Source organism: Cryptomeria japonica, chromosome 11 (assembly GCF_030272615.1).
Source record: "Cryptomeria japonica chromosome 11, Sugi_1.0, whole genome shotgun sequence".
Lineage (NCBI taxonomy): Eukaryota > Viridiplantae > Streptophyta > Pinopsida > Cupressales > Cupressaceae > Cryptomeria > Cryptomeria japonica.
In genome coordinates, this window is record NC_081415.1 from 394484013 (window position 1) to 394506029 (window position 22017).

The 22017-nt window shown below is 35.3% G+C and overlaps 1 protein-coding gene across 2 annotated transcripts; it reads left to right on the top strand.

Annotated features, from left to right (window-relative positions):
- The first annotated feature begins 399 nt into the window (after window positions 1–399).
- Window positions 400–21343, top strand: LOC131071598 (lysine-specific demethylase JMJ26). Of its 2 annotated transcripts, XM_058007503.2 has the most exons (15): window positions 400–613; window positions 698–1721; window positions 2207–2815; window positions 4374–4519; window positions 5392–5491; window positions 5646–5778; window positions 5848–5911; window positions 6054–6813; window positions 10889–11218; window positions 13905–14462; window positions 14593–14665; window positions 14750–14835; window positions 19391–19510; window positions 19629–19690; window positions 19814–21343. In XM_058007503.2, exons 2-15 carry the CDS (start codon window positions 1002–1004, stop codon window positions 20511–20513), a joined length of 4461 nt encoding a protein of 1486 aa, XP_057863486.2. In that variant the 5' UTR covers window positions 400–613; window positions 698–1001; the 3' UTR covers window positions 20514–21343. The 2 variants fall into 2 exon arrangements, with proteins under 2 accessions (XP_057863486.2, XP_059070264.1); XM_059214281.1 differs by having other exon boundaries at window positions 400–1721.
- Window positions 21344–22017: the final 674 nt, after the last annotated feature.

The following is a 22017-nucleotide window of genomic DNA, read 5'->3' on the forward strand; positions in this document are numbered from 1 at the left end:
TCTACACAAACGGCATTGGGTGTAGTTTCCATTAATTACAAAACATAACAGATTTTTGAAATTTTTTCAACAATTAAATCTTCATACTCGCATCTCATTATTGTTAAATTACAAAAAATACAACAGAAAAACAATGTATTTTGTAGATCTAATTTTTTTTTAAAGAATACCATGAAAATTACCCTTACTAAAAACAAATGACTGCACTATCCTAAACACTTGAAGATCTGAGAATAACAAACTAGAACATATCCTTAAACATAATAATAATAATAATAATAATATATAAATCGACAGATGAAGTTGGCTCCCAACGTTTAGTTAGATAAGGATGGTAGGGTCAAATTTGAAATTTAATTAAGCCTCCATATTTCTGTGGTGGTCGGGTTTATTCCCTCACACCTCCACAATTAAATGTCGTGAAAAGAAGAGAAACCAGACAAATATCTTAAAGCATAATTGGTTAATTGAAGAGTCACATTCCGTGGGTTGGGACATGAAGCCGGAAGCCTGGGATACATTATAGATTATACATTATAGATGATGATGGGATGGGATGGCAGCACGGAGCACAGAGTACACAGCACACAGCACACAGCACTCAGCACTCCCTGTAAAGTCGCGCGCTCTCAAAACTTTCTGTTTTCAAATTAATAACGCCATACTCATTGACCAGTGCATGGGATCTTGGTCGCAGGACAACATTAAATAAATCGGATCCCCGCCGTCGGTATTTGAAATCCAACTACCAGCAAATCAGCCGACGCAATCTACTGGCGGCCCGGGAATTTCGAGACGGGGGCAATACAATTTAGCGGGAAAGATCGAAGGGGTGGCCAGTTGAGCAGTGAGCAGGGAAGGGTACAAACTTGAAATTGAAGGTCGGAGGTGGCGCATGGAGTGAGAGACGAAGCTGAATCATTGATTAAACAAGCAGGGCTTCAGCTGCGATAGTGGAAAACAGCGGTAAATTGGAGGTGTCAGAATCGACGTGTGGTTACATGGGGAAGAGGGGAAGAAAACCACGGGTGGTGACAGAGGCGGCGGTGGTGGGTGTCGTCCCCGATGAGCTCCGCTGCAGGCGTTCAGATGGGAAAGCATGGCGGTGCAGCGCCCTTGCCATTCCTGGGCTTAGTCTTTGCACGAATCATCATGCAAGGCAATCTCACAATGGTGGGCTTAAGAGAAAGACGAAGCCCTCTTCGAACGACGGGGACAGACCTAACAAGCGCGCTAAGGCCGTGCCCGCTGTGGCTTCCAATTTGACAAAAAGTGGAAAGAAGCGCAAGCGGAAGGCCAAGGAAGAAAAGAATGAGGCCAAGGCCAAGGTCAAGGAAGAAAAGAACGAGGTGGAGGAATGCGAATCCGGTTCTCCCGAGAGGAAAGTCGTGAAAAGAATGAGGGTTATTGAAGAGGAGGGGCAGGAGGATCAGGAGGAGGAGGAGGAGCATGAGGAGGAGGATGATGATACTGATTATGGGCCCAGGGGAAGGGGAGGCGTGAGGATCAGGAGGGAGGACTCGGGGACACAAGTCATGAAGAAGTTTCTCCCCAATGGATTGATGGAAATTCCTGTGGTCTTCGACGCGGGGCCTGATTTTAAAATGGTATTTGATAAGGCTGCAGATGCTGTCATTAGTACTCCCAAGCAGGTCGACTTCATCTTGCCCGATTTCCATACTGATCAAGACAAGAGGAAACGTGCCAGGAAGACTACTCAGGTGAGTGCAATCTTTCATCTTATTTAATCAAATGGCTTTTCTTTTTGGAAAATTCTGGCTTAGTTGCTACGACCCAGGGACATCTCTTCTCTTAAATTTACTTTGGACTTGTACCATGGAGGACAACGCTGTTTTTCACCTTCCTTTCGTTTAATGCACTTTATGCATTGTGGTTTTTTTGTTTCACATTTTAAAATGTCAGTTGAGGTTCTAGGATCTCTTCTGTTTAGGTCTTTTTTCATTCTCCTTTAGTTTAACTTATCCAATCAAATGCTTAAAGAGCTTCCTATATTCAAGATAATTAATTATATTCCCAATGGTTTCTTGGCCAAAATTTGTAATTTTCTCTTTGAGAAAGCTTTGTACCGAGTATTCTTATAATTGTATCACACTTAGTCATTCTTATATTATTGACTATTGTTTAGATTAGCATGTTTGCCGCTTTCATATTTGATGTACAACTGCATTCACTTGGGTTGTAACAGAGAATAAGTGAAGAAGCATCAACATTGCCAGAGTCACCCTCTAATCGCACATTGAACAGTGAAGAAGCAGCACAGCCTGGTGTTGTTCCTGACGAGTTCCGTTGTAAACGGTCAGATGGGAAACAATGGAGATGTAGTGCTCGTGCAATGCCTGAGCGCACTTATTGCGAAAAACATTATCTTCAGTTATCCAAAAAACGCCAAGGTCGCATAACCAAGATACATAAAATGAAGAGAGGCCACAAGGGGGCCCTGTCTAATCCTCACAACCAAAAGGAGGGCCTAAAGATTTCTAGGAAATCACCCCAGAAAGAAGTGAAGAAGAAGCAGAGGAATTTCGTGAAACATAAGGTGAAAGATGAGGAGGCAGACATTATAAATTTTGATTCCGAGGATTCTCAAATAAGGGAAAAGGAGGATCACAATGACAATTCTACAATGAGAAATAAGATACGAAAAAGGGAAGTAGTGTATAAGGTTTCAAAGCTGTTTGATAAGCACAAAGCTGCTGTGGATGTCCCAAGAGAGGTGGATACAAATTTGCCAAAGCACAGGAACAATCAGCCCAAAAAGACAGATGTCAGGAAATCCCAAAATAAGGCGATTATGGTCAGTATTTAGAGGAAGATGATAATGGTTCTTAGCAGCTTTAAGTTTAACCAATGTAATGTTAGTAGTTCAAGTATTGTGTACAATGTTTTAATCTATCTGCACATTGTAGATCCTAGGGCGCTGTTGTGTTACTCTGGAAGTTCTGTACTGTTGTTTAATGCTTAAGGCAGTGGCGAGTTGAGGCACTAGCTGAGTTTAAATTCATTTTGATGAATGCAATTTGATTACAATATGTTATTTATAACATATATGCTCAGAGTGTGATTTTTTGTGATTTTTCTGACCTTGTTAATGTTCTGCATGCTGTTCTTTGCAATTGACAGTAACAGCGAGCATATCTCTGAGCATAAAGTTCATTATATTGTTTCGTGCTATGTCAATCTACTTGACTCGGAAATTCTATTATTTTGTTCAAAGTTCAGTGGTGGTGGTTAGTTGATTTTGATAGAGAACTGCTGGAATTAGATTCACTTCCATGGATTGAAATAGATGGTTAATCTTTGTGATATTTTTATCCTCGTTTTTGACCTCTATGCTTGTTTTTAAGAATTAATAGTAACAACAAGTAGTTATTTTAATATAATTCCCTGCTTTGTCATTCTACATTTGCACGCAATTTCCCTCAGTTCATAATCTTTAAAAAACATTAGCTGTTTGAGTATGTTAGTCTTTTTCTGGTACCTTCAAAACCTAATTGAGTGATTCATTAATGACAATGGCAACTATGCAGCTATTGGTCTTTCATTTGATCCTTCCTATTGTAATTTGATTCCCTTCATAGCATTGCACTATCCTACATTATCAATTATTGCTTATTTGTTCAGTTCCAATTGTGCATACAGTTTGCAATATAAAAAATGTCTTATCATCGGTGCCTAGTTTTGCTTGGATGATCATCAGTATTTAGTCACAAGTTAGCTTTACATGTACTTGTATTTGCATGTCTGTTCTCTCATATGATGTATTTTTTACTTGTAACAAACACACAATAGCATGACTTAGTCCTTAGAAATTAGATATATCTCTCACTAGCTAGTGATTTGGAGAGTCCTCTGCAATTTATGGATTGCTATTGAACTCTTTGTAATCATTCAGATGATATTCTCTTCATTTCTCTTTTCGTTACAATCAATTTTACAGCACTCAGGTAAGGTTCATTTCACTTGAATTTGTTATTGGTGTTTATTTTTTTATACTCAAGCTGCTGGAATGCTGGATAGTTTTAAGTTCACTGATTTGATGGCTCTACCCCTATAAATTATTTGCAGATTGCTTACAATGCAATTAAAAAATAATCTATGTATATTTATAGATACAGACACACGTTAAATTAAATTCTAGAATTGTTACCAAAGGAGTCATTTTTTTTGCTTTTGCTTTCTGATATGAAATTTTCTATGAGATCATTGTGCATTAGGATTTTGTTTTTTTTACCTGCTATTTTGACTTATTATAGTTCTTTTCTATTAGACCTACAATTTGTCTAGGTGTTTGTAATTTGTAGTATTAAAATATTCATTTCTTTTTGACAAGAATTGAATGTGCACTACCTCAGGACGATTCTTTTACCAGAAAAGCATCACAAGTATTGTCAGAGGGAGGAAGTCTGATGTGCCATCAGTGCCAAAGAAATGACAAAGGGAGAGTTGTTTGGTGCTCTAAATGCAACAAACGTTACTGTGTCTGCTGTATAGAAAGATGGTACGTATACTCTAAAGCAAAAACCATTATTGTTTTTGAATTTGATTGTATCCTTTCTTTTCAAGAGAGGCAAATGTTTACAACTTTTGTGTTCATGATTCATGTAGTTCTATAAACTAATTTGCCTAGCCAAACTTTGCTAATTTCTTTAAAAAAAGACAGGCTTGCCTTTGCAGCCATATTGACAAACTTTATACCTCAAATGGACAACATAATGGGAGGTTGAGGAATGTTCTTTGTCTGTTTACTTAATTTTTATAAAATCAACTCTATTTGGCGAAGGGTTTTCCTATGACTTATTTTCTATTGTAGCAATTAGTCACATCAACATATAATATAAACAAAATGCATTCTGGTACTCAAAATTCTAGGAATCTTTGTATCAAGGAAAAGTTTATTTGATGTTCTTTGTTGATTGTTAATTTTTTATCATGTTCTCAGAGACTAAATAAATCCTTTTGTAAAAATTTGGAACAATATACTTAATTTAGTCACGAAGACTTGAAACTTGCTTAATATAATATTGTTTTGTTAAATCATATAAATATCTCTACCACATGCTTTTTACAGGGTTTGTTTATTGAACTTTAAAGAATCACACCCTGAATCTACGTGTGACTTGTCCTTGGTCCAGTTTCCTTTATTCTCACACCATTTAGGTAGTGTACTACAAAATGTGTTTGTAATCAAACTTTGGTGGATGGCATGCATTATACTAAATCAAAATATTTGGTGGAATGGGCCTTTTCCTATCTATTATTCAAACGTTAATTCAACTGTTTATATTGCAATTGTTGAAATTTATTTTGTGCCCCTGTAAAGAGTGATCTTTTAAGTCTTCTGTTGATTTGAAAATTTGATCTGATATATAGGTATCCCGAGCAATCAGAGGAGGACATTGCTAAGGCTTGTCCATTTTGTCGTGGAAATTGTAACTGTAAAGCATGTCTGCGTCGAGGAGGTTGTCTGGAGGTAATTGCAACCATAGAGTATGCTTGAACATCTCAGGCACTGGAGGCCTGCTAATAACATTTGTATTTGTGCTTTGTTAGCATGCTATTTCGCTGTTTGGCTGAAAGTGCACATAGCTTTTTTAATAGCTGTGTTTCTACTGTTTTTTGTGTAGGTTCAACTGAAGAAATTGACTGATGTTGACAAAATCAATCGTCTACATCATTTGATTTCCACGATTATTCCAGTACTGACTAAAATTAAGGATGAACAGAAGATGGAACAAAAGATGGAGTCTAGAATTCAAGGTATGTTTAATAATTATGTTTTATTTTATCGGTGAGAACGCTGTTATTCTTATGCAATATTTTGAACAGGCATACCAGCAGAAAGCCTGGATATTCCATGTGCTGAAATTTGTTCAGATGAGCGCCTTTATTGGTATATAAATTTTCATACATTTTTTTTTTTGATTTTCAAGATGAAAGTGCTTTTTTCCCGGACATCTTTAATGTAAATATGGCATCTTCCAATAATGACTCTGGTTCTAATGTATTGCATCTAATAAACTACTTGGATACAGTGACAACTGCAGTACATCTATTGTAGATTTGCATAGAAGCTGCCCAGATTGCTCTTATGATCTTTGTATCAGTTGTTGTTGCGAGTTACGAGAAGGCTGCCAACCTGGAGGTGATGAAGCACAATCAGCCCAACAGCAGTCTATGAAGAGAGTTAGTACAGAGAATATGGAAACAAAAGCATCGAAAGGAAGAATGGGTTTGACACAGCACTTACAGTCCCCAAATACTCACTCTTCAAATTTACAGCAGGCCTTACCTGATTGGAAAGCAAATAAGGACGGTTCTATTCCATGCCCTCCTAAACAGCGTGGTGGTTGTGGAAGTAATGTGTTGAACCTAAAAAGCATCTTTGGTCCAAATTGGGTTCCAGATCTCTTGAGTAACGCACAAGAAACTTGCATTCATGAGCTTCCAGAGTCATTGAAAAATTCTCATGCATGTTCATTGTGTTCCAAGCCTGATTCCCAGGACATTAATGAGTTCACTTGCAAGTTGCGATGTGCCTCTTGTAGAGGGGATGCCAGCAATGACTTTTTGTATTGCCCTACTGCTCAGGACTTAAAGGAAGAGAGTCTTCAGCATTTTCAGCAACACTGGGCAAAGGGTGAACCTGTGATTGTTCGGAATGTTCTAGAAGATACAACAGGTCTAAGTTGGGAGCCCATGGTTATGTGGCGGGCTTTCAGGGAGACTACCCCCGGCAAATTTGAGGATGAGACTAAAACAGTCAAAGCCATTGATTGTCTGGATTGGTGTGAGGTTCGTATTTTTATTTCTTTGCAATTCCTTTGAAATAATTCTTTTAATATCTGGTAGTAAAGCAATATAATTAATGGAATCATATTAAGTCAACATTGAATTGTGGTAGTTGTCAGTGAGTACTTGTGTTTTTGACCTCAAGAGTTCTCTTTTGTGGCAGTGACACTGTTAATGTGTTTTGTGGAGTTCAATACATACCAAACATGAAACTGAACCAGTAACTCGGTTTTAAATTTTTCATAATTATGTAAATTATTAGCGAATAGGCTATTTATTGTGGGCATTTGCCTGGATTTAAGTTTTTCTCATGCCTGAAATTCTCACATCTGAATTTTTTTGCGGCGGTTGAAACATTCCTCCTGTCAAGCCTGCAAATCAATACTTGACTCACATTTAATGTTTTACTTTTTATTTAAAAGACTGGAAAAATCTAGCAATAAAATCTCTGAATCAAATTGGATTTCAGTAGCTCTAAAAGCCCTTTTTCATTTATTATGAATACCTAGATTGAAGTAGCAGATATATGGAGATTGTTTTGGTGTCTCTTTTTAAAAAATTTCTGCTGTGATAGGGTTTTGTAAATTTTTCCTTGAAACTCTGCCCATTTTTTCTCATTGCCATCGTTGATAGCATGACACAATTTTTGCAGAATCTCGAGGTAAGTGTTTTGCAGTAGTTGAAACATTCCTCACCCTATGCCTGAAATTAAACTTCATATCGCAACCAATAAACTTCAACTGTTATGCCTGAAATCTGGTCCTGAGCTCGAGAATTGAATTACTTTTTTCTTCTATTTTGTTTTGAATATGATGGCAAATGAAATTAAATATAGCTTGATGAAATAGAAATCATCTTCTCTAATTGTTACCTCAATTTTGGAATTATAAGGAATGGTTGATGGATATTGGATATGTTTAAAATTTTTCTGTATAAGTTGCAAAATCTGCTAGTGTAAAAGTTTGTGTCAATAGCTTCAGTGGATGTGGATGCCATGAAAATCCAAGTTTATACCAAGTATTCTGTCACTATTTTAGTACCTGTACCAATCTTCCTCTTTAGTGCAGTACATGAAGATGAATTCTGGGTGCAGCATGCTTCCTTTTTGAAACCAATTTTGTTGGAGTTGTATTTTTTTCTCTGTTGTAATTTAACAATGGGTAAATCTCTATTATAAAATGCAACTGTGGGTTGGTTATTGAATTCGTTGGCAAAATTTAGAATTTTTTTTTTATTTCATAAAATTTGATATCCTGTCTTCAACAGGACTCCAAACCATACTAAACGGATTGCTGCGTTCCATGAAAACAAGATTTTATTAATGTTGTGGATGTATGAAATAGAAAAAAAGTGGACATTTTAATGATGTTTGAGAGGTTTTTTGTTCACAAATGTTTTTCCTCTTTCAACATGCCAATTCTTTGATAATGTGATTATCATTATGTTAGCAATTCCTTGGCTCAATTTATTTGTGATAATATTGTTTAGATTTGAGTTTTGGTTTAATGTTGGGCTCTGGTCATCTAACAGATTGATTTTGATTCATTTGTAATTGTTCTTTAGGGCCACATTAGAATGGGAGTTGTATTTTTTTTTTATCTCTGTTATAATTAACAATGAGGAAATCTCTAATATAAAATGCAACTGTGGGCTGGTAATTGAATTCATTGCCAAGTTTAGAAATTTTACTTTTATTTAATAAATTTTGATATCCTGTCTTCAACAGGACTCTTAACCATACTAAATGGATTGCTTGGTTCCATGAAAAATAAGATTTTATTGATGTTGTGGATGTATGAAATGGAAAAAAGTGGACATTTTAATGATGTTTGAGAGATTTTTTGTTCGCAATTGATTTTCCTATTTGAACATGCCAATTCTTTGATAATGTGATTATCATTATGTTAGCAATTCCTTGGGTCAATTTATCTGTGATAATATTTTTCAGATTGAAGTTTTGGTTTAATGTTGGGCTCTGGTCATCTAACAGATTGGTTTGGATTGATTTGTGATTGTTCTTTAGGGTCACATTAGAATTTTAACCCTGGGTTATCAAATCTTGTAACTTGGGATAATTTTGTTTGCCAGTTTCTTGTTGTCCAGCTAATTTTCTAGAAAATTTGTAATTGATTTATTTAATTGGATGCTCTTGGTTTGTAGTGAAATCCATGAATAATGGCAATAATAAGAGTTGGCTTTCATTCTCCCTTCCATCCTACTCTGCAGTAGAAGCTGAGGGTCATTGGTTTCCTCCTCATAAATCCCCCGCATTGTCAAAATTTGCTGGCCTCATCTCATATGCATCGTTCAACTATCACTTATCATAGCTACAGAGAGAGGGGAGTGGGGCCACTTTAATGTTACCATGCTCTTGAGGCCTGGTGGCTTTTTTTGTATTATAGAGGTCTGGCGGTTTAACACTATCATGCTCTTGAGACGTGGTGGTTTTTTCTTTATTTCAGTCTCAAACAGAAGTTAAGGAACTGTAGCCAAGATACCCAGTTTTTGTCTGAGCTACATGCTAATAAGAGTTATAGATGAAAGCTTGTAGCTGGTTTTTTTGGCAACATGCATTACTACAAAATTTTTTATAGTCTTTTTGTATTGTAGATTGGAAGGATTTGAAGCCACTTGGACTGCAAACCGCAAGCCTTCAATCAACCAAACATGATGGATAGAAGGCTTTCAAGAGTAGAAGCTACGCACCATGACATGACTCTAAACATTTGACAAGATAGCTGCTGGAAAGAAAGTAAAATATAACAAAATAAATTGATCAGGCTGTGTATATATTCCAAAAAATAAAGCTCACTAAAACTTTGGCAAGCGACTTACCTCAAGATCACCATATCAGCACAACAATTCAAAGTATGACTAATACCAAAAGAATAATTTAGACTGATAAAGCTTACCTGATACGTAGCTTTATCTCCTTGGTGTTGTCTCTGGTCATATGATAATCACTTTCTGCCTGTTTTTCCCTTTTTATTAGTTATATCCTGCAATTCATAATGGAAAATAAGTAAGCAGATGAGAAATATGTAAAGACATATTATTCATCTATAATATGAAATAATTTCAGTTATTTTTACTTGAAACAATGGTGCCATTCGCATAGTTAAGATGCCAGACTCTTGCCATTTCCAATCAACATTTCAAAGCTCTCATGAATTTTCCTTCCAAATAAAAAAGCCCTCCATGTAGCTGATCCTCCACCTTACATATACCTAAATATTTACATCATATTTTTTTAAGCATTTAAATTAATAAATATTCCAGATGGGTTTCCAATGAAAAACAGAACAAAGCTCCGAACACTCCAGACCAAAGGAGAGCAAATTTTAAAGGAAATTTAGATGTGTTTTTTGGACATTCACAAGGGTATTGTTTTTCCATTTACCTTTATGTTATTCATATTGAGATCTTCCCTACCACTCTTGGGATTCAATCCCTTTCATTCTCCATGGAGTACACATCCCTTCCCCATTAGGCTCACTCAGGCAGTAGCATAAGATTACATAAGTTGTTTGTACCACTACTTTCCACGGTTATATTTCAGTTTGATGTATATGTCATATGTTCACAAACTTGTAGCATTTCCTTGCACGGTTGTACTACAAACTAAGAGCTTGTTGACTAAGCTTTTTGCCTTTTCCATTTGTTAATATTTACAATGGCAGTCTGTTTGCTGCAACAGTTATACAACTTGTCATGTTTAGGCATGTTATGTTTAGAAAAGTGGTATAGTAGATTTGGAAAAAATATTCAATACCATTTTTTATGCAAGTTACTAAGCTCACTTTTTGTATGCAGTAGTAAAAGATAAAATACAATTCTTAGGTGCATAGAACCCAAATGAGCATTTACATTTTTCTCTTTTTATTTGAGAGGTGTTAAGGATGCTATCAAATTCTCCATAATAATGAGTGTGATTGTTAAATGGCCATGAAGTTTTGTATAGAATAGTTCAATTTTGGAATTACTTAAGGATTATATGCTTTGGTGGTTTATTTTTGTGAGTTCTTTCCCATGCTTTGAATCAAGGTCAAATTTTCTGGTTTGGTGCATTGTTTGGCAGGTTGAGATAAACATTCATCAATTTTTTAAAGGCTATTTGGAGGGGCGGATGCACAGGAATCAGTGGCCTGAAATGTTGAAGCTGAAGGATTGGCCTCCCTCAAATTACTTTGAAGAGCGTCTACCCCGACATGGTGCTGAATTTATCAGTGCTTTACCTTTCCAGGAGTACACCCATCCTAAATTTGGCATTCTTAATCTTGCCACAAAACTTCCTGGAGACTCTCTGAAACCTGATCTGGGGCCCAAAACATATATAGCTTATGGTACCCGATATGAACTTGGTAGAGGGGACTCAGTTACTAAGTTACACTGTGATATGTCTGATGCGGTAAGCAGTTTTTTCTTGACCTGTGACACATGCATACGCTTTTTTAGAATTGCTGTTCAATGACTTGATTAATAGCTGTGAACCTCTTTGTTTGTGTTACTGTAAAAATGACAGATTCCATCTCTTCCCTTTGCTATTATTTGCAAGCAAATTTATTTATGATGTACGGTATTTTGTGGTTTTCTTTAATTTCAACTCAAAAAGAGGTGTGTACTCTAGTCAATTTAGGTTTAATTCTAGTTTCCTTTGCAGCTTCTAACTGGACATTCATTAACCTTAAATAATGAAATTCAGCTGGCCTGGTCTTTAAATAACTATATGTCTTGCGAAGTAATAGCCATATGATTTTTATCTCTGTATATATATGCTCTTTTTGAGAGAATCTAGTTGTCAAGCATTAGATACTTTTACATTTTCAACCATATTTCTAGACTTCTGCAGAAATTGGATACAACTTCATCTTTGTATTTTTGACAATTTCCTGTCAACCATGGTTGAACCACCCTCAGTTCTAGACTTTTTCTTTGTTCCTGATACTTCATCCCCTGTTTTTTGGTTTTCTCTTGAATTTTTTCATTTTGTGCTAAATTCTTTTCTCATATATATAAATTTGTTTGAGTTATTGCTTTGGCAATATTAACTTTGAGCTGATAAAGATTGTGGTGCTGTACTTTGTTGTATTGAAAGTTCATTCCATTCTAGCAAAGTGCAGATGATAACTATATTCAGCGGTCTATCTACTTCCATGAGTCACTATAAGTGGGATGGAAATCTCTTATACAATATAATTGTATGTCCCAGATCATGTATTATTTATTCTCAAGTAATTGGCACTGAAGCTGCATGCATCTCACTTTGATGTTCCTTGCACACGTCAACCACTATTGCACTGGGAACCCAGTGCTTCACTTACAGTGTGTTCGAATAGGGTCACTGCAGAAACAACACACACTTCACAAATGAACTATTAAAATCCCATGTAATGTTCATGTTCAAAATGCTCTCAAATATAATACTGAATAAAATCAATAAAGGAAATGATGTGTTGTGAAGGGTAGATGGCTAAAATTAAATTGCTGGCTATAAAATTTAAGAACTCTTCAAATTTGCCATTGATTCCTGAGTTACGAGCATTCAGTTTTTAGCAACTGAGCACTTTATCTCTGTCAGTCTTATTTCCACAGGCCTCGTTGACAAAATTTTATGCTGTTTTGCATTTTTAGTTTTGTCAAGCCTCGGAAGCTTTCATTAAAACAAATAGAACTTACAATACAACTCTAATTCCCATCTATTATGTGACTCTTAAACCTCCTTATTAATGATTTTGTTTTAATTATGGGTTTGTAAAGTTTAACATTGAGCTGATAAAGACTGACATTGCTATTCCCACTTATATTGCAAGTTCTTAAGATTCTAGCAAAATGTAGGTGATAAATTTGATGCAGTGTTCTATCTCCTTGCCTCAAGTCTCCAGAAGTCGGGTGCATCTTGTACATCTCAGATCATGGCACACATTATTAGTTCTTCTGTAATCAGCACTGAAGCTACATACACCTTTGTTCTTTTTTCACTGCACAATTCCAACACTACTTACTGGCATCTCAATGCCTTGGTGATGTGATGTTTGATTCTTTGAATAGAATCAACACAGAAATAACCTACACTTGTGTACATGGACAATTGGGAAATCCCTGGCAATGCACTTCCAGAGTAAGCATTTTACTTGTCAATCATCTCATCTCACAAGTGTTCTTGATAAGTTTCTTTACAAGCATTCATTATTTAAGACGATATAAATCCACTAGTGTGACTTATAATTTCTATCTCGCAACCTTTACTTGCTTAGTACTTATGAACTGTATGATTCCAAAGTCTAATGTTTTCAAATACTTACATTACTTAGATGTTTACAATGATGGTTATTTCCTACAGATACGAGCATTAGCATGTATTCTTTATATCTGGACTGATCATAATAAACATAATGAGAGTTGTGATAGTGTCTGTTGTTGATATTGGTTTATTAACATCAGGTTGATCTGAAATTTGTACAACTTACTCTTACCTTGGTCCTTTATTGTAAGACTTTTTTCGTTGTACTTCATGTAAACTTCTTTTGCTTTTTCATATTTCTTTTGCTACAATTTACATGTTCTTGTGGATCTTTCCTAAAGATCCACAAGAACATGTAAATTGTATGATATGAGATTTGATTTTTCATATTTCTTTTGCTACAATTTACATGTTCTTGTGGATCTTCAGGAAAGATCCACAAGAACATGTAAATTGTAGCTTATAAAAATGACCTCTTGGGTCCATTTGCATTACATGCATCCATTAATCTCTTTCCCTTGTTTTATGAACTTCCATGGAATATAAATCTCAATATTGACATGACAAGTTGGTTTTAATGGTCATTTGGCAAATCCCAAATTTAATCTTGAGGTGTGAGCGAAACAGTCTCTTCTGGAATGGGTTTGTTTTTTCTTATGACAAGTCTCATGAAATAAGGCATTTTTAGGGCTACTGTGTTTATTTCTACTAGATTATTGTTTTGTGTTCATGTTTCTGTATTTTCTGTAGAAGCTCACGTTTTTTTATTTTATTAGGTACAGCAATAGTGCACTTACATGAGACGTTGTCTCTTGTTGGCGTTCTTATATGATTTGTTCATGTTTGTTTCCAGGTGAATGTATTGACACATATTGCTGAGGTTAAGTTCTCAAATGAACAAATTCGTAAAATAGAGAAATTACAAAAGAAATACAGAGAAATGGATAAAAATGAACTCCATGGAAATTCAAAGGATTTAGACAAACCTGTCCATGTGAAAAAGAGAGGAAGACCAGCTAAAGTAAAATTAGAGGCTGATAATACGGGCTTTGAGGAAGTAAGCATAGACAAGTCTCTGTTATCCGAGTCTTTTGAAATTCATCAGAAGTATGACGAAAATTGTCCTAGGATGACTGGAGAATTTGACAATGAACATCAAGAACAAGATCTGAAAAAGAAAGAAAATAAGCCAGAGATTCTAGGAAATGCCAGAAGTAGTGATGTTAAGTGTGAAGGAGCTGAATCAAAGCCCTCAATTGAAGTCAAGAATTCTGATAAAGATAATAGTTCTGTTAGTTATGGAGGAGCGCTTTGGGATATTTTTCGTAGAGAGGATGTACCCAAATTACAGGCTTATCTCAAAAAGCATTCAAAAGAATTCAGACACACGCAGGCTGCTCCTGTCCAATCTGTAAGTTTTTAAAAATTTAGATTTTGTTTCTTTATTATTGAGTATTATTTATTCAATTTACTAGTATACTTTTTTCTTTTTGCTTGTCTGATTTGACAAGTTATCTTTTCTCTGAAAAATGGTGCCTCAGATCATTCATCCCATTCACGATCAGACACTTTACTTGGATGCAGAGCATAAAAAGAAATTGAAGGAGGAATTTCGTATGTATTGAAAATGTGTATTTCTCTGATTAGTGTAGGAATTGATAAATGTGAGTCTGAGGAGTGACTTTTTCTGCATTGCAGAGGTAGAGCCATGGACATTCGAACAACAACTTGGTGAGGCAGTATTTATTCCAGCTGGATGCCCCCATCAAGTTAGAAATCTAAAGGTACATGTGCCTGTGGTGTGGAAATGTGTTTGTTTGCACTTAAAGCAGGAATTTTAAAAGTTTACTACTGTATTTAAGTGCAATTTATCAGCGACTCAGAAATTCATTAATTCTTTGAATCATTGGCAGAGAATTTTGTGTCTATTTTCAGCCAATCGCAAGGTTCATTCTGCTAACATTTCAATAGGCAGTGGTACCCAATCTAACAAGATATGAGATTTGATTTTTCATATTTCTATCACCTTATTTAGGAGTCAGCATAATTAGACCTCCCTTCATTTTGTGGCCTGGCAAGCTAATGCTAAATGCAGTCCCACACATTAAACAAATCAGCAGTTAAAACTTCATAACATTTATGGAAAATGATGAGAATAAAATTTTGACCTGGTCATTTATCATTCAAGGTTATGGCCTTGTAGCAATTTATATGTTATCTTTGGAGATACTTTCTACCAAGACTTGAACAATAAGCTGAAGTAGCTCTAGGAAACCATATTGCATTCATTCTGCATTTTTTCAAAAATGTTGATCAAATCTTCATTGATTTCATTACAACTGATTTCTTTATCTCTTTGTCAAGTGACAATCAAATTCTAAATGGAACTTCTCGTGAGTTATATGTGCAACTTCTCCTTTAGACAACTTATGGTTGGAAGTGGACAGACAAGTACAAGGAACAAAGTGGAAGAGTTTTATTAAATGCACCCCTAAATACCAAATAAAAATAATTTTGTAATTAATTCTATCTTGATTTCTTTAATTAAGAGGCCAAGTAAATGAATAGATCTGCATAATGTTTCTTGTTATGCGACAGAGGATTTAAGAGTTTAATGTTCTCTTATATTACACTCTGCAAATTTGTTTCCCTTCCATTAATAAGAGTTCCAAAGGTAGCAACCTGTTGCAGGTGGATCTGTAGGATAGGCAGAAGAAAATACAACCATGGAAACATAAAACATGTGGGCAAGGGATTTGTATAGACAGTATGCATGAATAATGAAAAATCTTTTACACAACAAAAATGGGCAATATCAGGCTAACTCTAACAACGGCAGGGTTTTTTACTGGAATGAATGTGAGATGGATGTAAAAAGCTTTTGTCTTGAATGGATATGTGAAAATAATATCTGTTATGTTTTTGTGGAAATTATTTTATAAATTGGACTAGACATTAGGAACATTATGTGCTCCTGATGGTGATTATATTATTGTATTTGACTGATGCTTTTGTTGACCTTCATGTTGTTGGTTTGTATGTTTGGTCTTTGCCATGTGTACGTCTTTGTAATTGTTACTTCAGCCGCTTCTCAGTATGCATTCATGGTGGCCTGGTTTGTAAAAGTCTGAATAAAGATTTAAAATTTTGCTTTAACTTTGACTTTGCTGTTATTCTGAAGTGTTACCTACTACAGCGGTAATGTTTGTCGTATGTCCTTTGTTTATTTCTGTCAGTTGACCAGTTTCTAGTTTTTTTGGATCTATGGAGTGATTGGGCTGGTCTTAAATAGTCATCTCTTAATATATTGAAATAGTCTGTCATTAGAAGGTACAGGCAATGCGGAATACTTCATAGAAATGGTAATGTGTGTGTTTCTTATTGGGTCATCAAAACAATTGATTTATGTCACACTGGGCATTATGGAATGAGTCTTTTCTTGAAAGCAGAAATGCAAAGTGATGTGGTGGTTTTCTTTTGATTCTTGTAGATTGGTGGATGGTTGGGTGGGGTCCCTTCAGTATTGTGAGACACCCACAAGTGTTGATCCCTTTGGGAGAAAGCTTTATATGGAAACACCTGACAGTCTTTATATTGGTTAGACATTGGTTCTCTTTGGCAGTTGATCATGCTTTACATTGAATATTATCTTTTGTTCTCATGCCCTATCAGTTTGCATAAGCTCATCATTACTTAACCTTTGCCAGATTTTTTGATTGCATATTTTATGTTTTCATAGTTTACATATGAAGTAGGAAAACTATATATCATTTTATATTTGAGGATATTAATTCTAGTTACCTTATACTTACATGACAACGGCACAACAAGCCAGAAGTTTATATTTAATTCAATCACATAGGTTTAAAATGGGCAAAACATGAGAAAAGCAGCGCACATATTACAAGAATGCTAAAATATTTACAAAAATATGGAAAAAAAACTGCAAATGTTATCAGGGTCTATAGGCAAAAGGCCATGACATGTTGAAAAAAATGGACCTAGTTTGATCTGTTTTTTGAAAAGATTGGACAACTTGGGTCAGATTGGCAAAACATAGGTGGCAGGGTCCATTTTAAATGAGTACTTGCATCTTTTTCTGTTTTCTATTACTATGGTATATAGGTTTCTGGTATAGAAGACTGGTAAGCCAGCATGAGGGATCCTTTGTGAATCTTCGGGGTATACTTATGTACAGGGTATGGCTAAGATGTGTGATTATTATTTTCATTTCTCTTTAATTGTCTCAGGATTTCTCTAGAAATGCCCTCCGTGGCCTAGCTGGGCCATCAGTGTAGAAGGGTTGCTCGCTCTATCAGCTGGCCCAAATTTCTTGTTTGATCATGAGTCCTACTTAATCTGTCTGACCTGACTTTGTTTCCCTGGTTTAGAATTTTAGGTGTGCCCTCTAGAATTGCAGTGTACAATTTGGAGCACCAAAGATAGATGAACCTATTTACACCCCAAGTGGATTCAAAAGAAGCACCTCAGATGCAAACTTGTACAGAAAATCCTATTGTTTTTAGCACTAAACTCTGTAGCATTTATTGATGACTTGTTTATTATATGTAGTAAGATCAGTATAGAGAAAAACCTGAACTTTGTCAAGCATATGATATGACTGGTTGAAAGATTTGGGCTGAGGAAACCATAGAAGATGCTTGTTATGCTGATAGATGTAATTTACAGTGGCAGCAATAGGGTTGCAATGGCACGAGTGTTTCAACTAATACTCTTTTAATGGTCGATTTTACATTTTAAAACATGCAATTTCTTAAACCCCTCAATAATTAATTTAAAAATATTTAAACATGATTTAAATTCAAGATTCCCAAGTCAAAGCTGGATCATTTCAATACTTCAAGAAAATTCTGGTGGTGTGCCACTGCGTGGCTCCATAATGAGCTGTGGTCCACTGCAGTGGTTGCACAAGCTCAGCAGTAGAAAACACCTAAACCCTAGACCAAAGGGAAATTAATTTTTAAACAAAAGTGGCCGCATGGTTGAGAGAATACTAAAATTCTAATCAAAGGAAACAAATTAATTGAAACTTTGGAGGTGGTGCATTCTGGCTTGGGAGCTTGTCATCTACATTGTGTTGAGGGAAAGAACAACTTAATTATCTTGAAATTTTATAGCAATACAAGTATACAAGGGATTTTTGTTCTCTGTGCTATATATGGTGCCATATTTGAATTAGAAAACAGAGCAACAGAATGAACAGATCAGCAGAAATATAATAGACAAAAGAGAAGAACTCATGATGTATCTTATTGATCAAATAATGTGTATTTATACAGCAACGAGGACAAACAACTTCCCTACAAATTTGCTAAAGAAACTGACAACTAACTGTGATCATTGACAGTGAACTGTAGATGGTGGACTGGAAACTAAAGAGTTTGAAAACAAATTGTATACTGCTGCCAGCAAACTGGAAGATGAAAGACACACATGCATTTCATTTGCCACATCCGCAGCAGCTGTTATTAATTATTCTAACATTTTGTTGTATCTGTAACAAACATGAATCCTCTTTAATTGTCCAACAATTCATATGTAAAATCACAAAGCTTGGCTTGTATTATGCTGGAAATATTAATATCGGAAATTTGCATGCAGCACATGGCATGTAACAATGTCAAATTTTGGCATGTAACAATGTCAAATTTTGGCATGTAACAGTTCGATGAGCATTCCCCAAAGATTTAATTGTATGCTTTACAGCAAAACAATCTGTGATGTTTTCACAACTAAATTTATAGGAAATGCATGCACAGAAAATCTATAGGCCCTTGTATCAACCATGACTTCTATAAGTGCCCAAACTGTGAACTTTTTTGTAACTAAATCAGAGAAAATTCTGCAGTCCACCTCATAAAATTTTGAATTGTTTAGAACAGAGAAAATGCTTGTGTAAATAAAAAACCATAGAAAACTGCCCAAAAATTGTGAAAAAGTTGTCTGAAATCTACTGAAAATTGGAATGAAAAGCTCAGTCATGACTAGTCACAATTAATTGATAAGTAAGTGGCAAAAAATCATCAAAAACCCATAGGATGAAAAATTGTACCTTAAGCCAAGGAACAATTAATCACGATTTATTGGATATAGTGCAACTATGATTTCAATAATATTTATAACTGGAAGTTTATTTTGTTTTGACTTTGGAATTACTGTTTTTGTGTCTATGTGCTGTTTTATTTGTAGAAATAATGGATGTGGACGGTCCAAATCTTTTTGATGTCTTTGAGTGGAACATATTTTTTCAAGACTATGATCTGTTATAAAGTGCCGCACCTATTAACGGATGTGTCTTGTTGCTTTTATTGTTTGCAGTCCTGTATAAAAGTTGCTCTTGATTTTGTCTCTCCTGAAAATGTGCATGAATGCATTCGATTGACTGAAGAGTTTCGGTTGCTTCCAAAGAACCACAGGGCCAAGGAAGACAAGTTAGAGGTGTTTCTTTAAGCCTTTAAGCATCTTATTGGTTTCAGTGTGCAAACTTTTTCCTGTATTTCAAATTTTCAGTATGAAAGTAAAATAAATTTTACTATGTTTGTCTTATTTGGGACAGGTTAAAAAGATGATTCTCCATGCAGTAAAGTCTGCTGTGACGGAAGTCACCAATTTGATGAGGTGAGGAATGATGGCTTGTTTTTCTCTCTGGGCAGCATGAGATATACATTTTGGTTACTTTATTTGTTTGGACAATTGTTATTGAGTTGCAGTGTTTAACTTTTTTCCCTTTTCTTATTACAGGGAAATGAAGAATGATGAACCAGAGGCCACACCCTCTGTTTCAGAAAATGAGGGGTTAACAGCTCTTATGTCAGAAAATGAACATGAAAATGTTGGATCAACTCCTGAAGTTTCAGAAAATGCATTTGGGACCAAAATTCAGCTATTAACTTCTCCAATCTCAGATAATGAATATGAGAATGGAAGTGAGTCAACTACACCTGTCTCAGAACATGAATATGAGAACTTTGATTCATTGTCTGCTGGTTCAGAAAATGATGATGTGGAGTCAATAGACACTGTTTCAGAAAATGAAAATCAATACGTGGAGACAACGCCTGCTTGTATGGGGTATGGAAATGACAAAGTGGAGTTGACCTCTGTTCCGGGAAATCAAAATGAACAATTGGTTTCGAATCATGCTACTGTGGAAAATGAAAATGAAAGTCTGGATTTTACCTCATCTGTCTTGGAAAATCAAAATAAAGATGCAGAATTGATCTATTCTTCTTCAGAAAAGGTGAAATCAATACCTGTTCTTTCAGAAAAGATGAAGCCAGCTCCTGCTAATATGGAAATTGAAAATGAAGTCATGAATTCGACACATTCTCTTTTGGAAAATAAAAATAAAGATGCAGAATTTATGTGCTCTGTTCGAGAAAACATGAAACCAACCCCAATATTTTCAAGGGGGATCGATTCATATTCAATGTGGAGTTGATTCTGCTTTCAGAAAATGTTTAGACTAACTCTTCTTTTTATGAAAGTTGAGGAGATAATCTTTTGGAATTCAGAAAATGTGAAAATGACAGCACAAGGAGGTTTGAGTGGTAAAGATGGCTGCAAATTTTGTTACCACAATAAATTTTGCCTGTATAGCTTTATATCTACAGTGGAAGTGTAAATTCATGTGGATGCCATCCTGCAGTTAGTTTTTTTGACACCACAGATGTAAAATTTCAATATCTTGCATGTTTATTCCATTCAAACAAATGCCCCATTTAAGTTCCACAGGAAAAATTCCATTTTGTTTTCAGAAAGTGCTTTATGGTTGGTCATTGCTTCAGTTCATTTTGCTACTCGAACAAGATTCCTAATTTCCACTGCACTTATTATATAATTGAAAGAGGGATCTGTGGTACAAGTCTAATTGCACGCTTCATCATGACCAAAAGAGGTCTACCCCTCCAAATGGAACAGTTTTATGGTTGCACATTGTATTAAGGCACACTTTTGTGACAGTCTCTACATGGGAATGGATCTATGTTCTATTGTCGGAAAAATGACATTTTTGTAGGTTTAGAAACAGTTGAAAAATGGAAGTTCCACATAAACAATTCTTCTGGACAAGCAAAATATAGAGGTTGAAACATAGCATATATTGTTACCTTCTCCGCTGGGCAAGCAAGGTCTGCTATACATTGAGTTCGTGATGACTGAAATTGTTACAGCTACATTACAATGACATTTTCGTCACTGTATATGATATCCAGAAACACAAATATATGAAAATTTTGTAAATATATTGGAGTTCTGCAAGTTGGCTTTTTAGTTTCTTGGGTATTTTTCTTTGCCGTTTCACTTGATTTGCTGTCTCTACATTGACTTAGTTCTTTAAATCTTTCTTGTACATCTATTATTGCAGTTTTTAATATCACTGTACTAGTTGTCTATGTGTGGGGCAGTAACTTTGTATTTTAATATATGTTTCTCATCAGCTCTTCGAACCCCTCAATCCTTGACTGTAAGCTGAAGAAGTATCAATATAGACTTGTGCTCTTGAATCAGATAGCAAAAACAATCTTGTAGATGATATCAATTTCTTTATTAAATTTTATTTTTTGTACTAAAATTTAGGATCTTGAACACAACAATGGTTCATGTAATGTTTACGGTAGATACTCAAATTGGAAAGATATGGAAATATTTTAGATCAAAATGTCAGTAGTTGCACTCCATTATGTAGACTTCATTTTTATTGTCAATGCCACATGTTCATGTTAGTCTATCCAGAGTTTAATGTGCTTTTGTGACGATGCGCTACTTGATTGCAGCGATCTGGATATTGAATGCCTCCAATAATAGTCAAAATGAAATTTGATAGACAGCTCAAGGGAAAACCCTGTTCTAGGTGGCAGTAAAGGTTTCATTAGAAATTCTGTTGGAGGACATATTGACCCGAGTAAATTTTGCACTTTGATAAGGGTTTGTTTATTGTTTCCTAG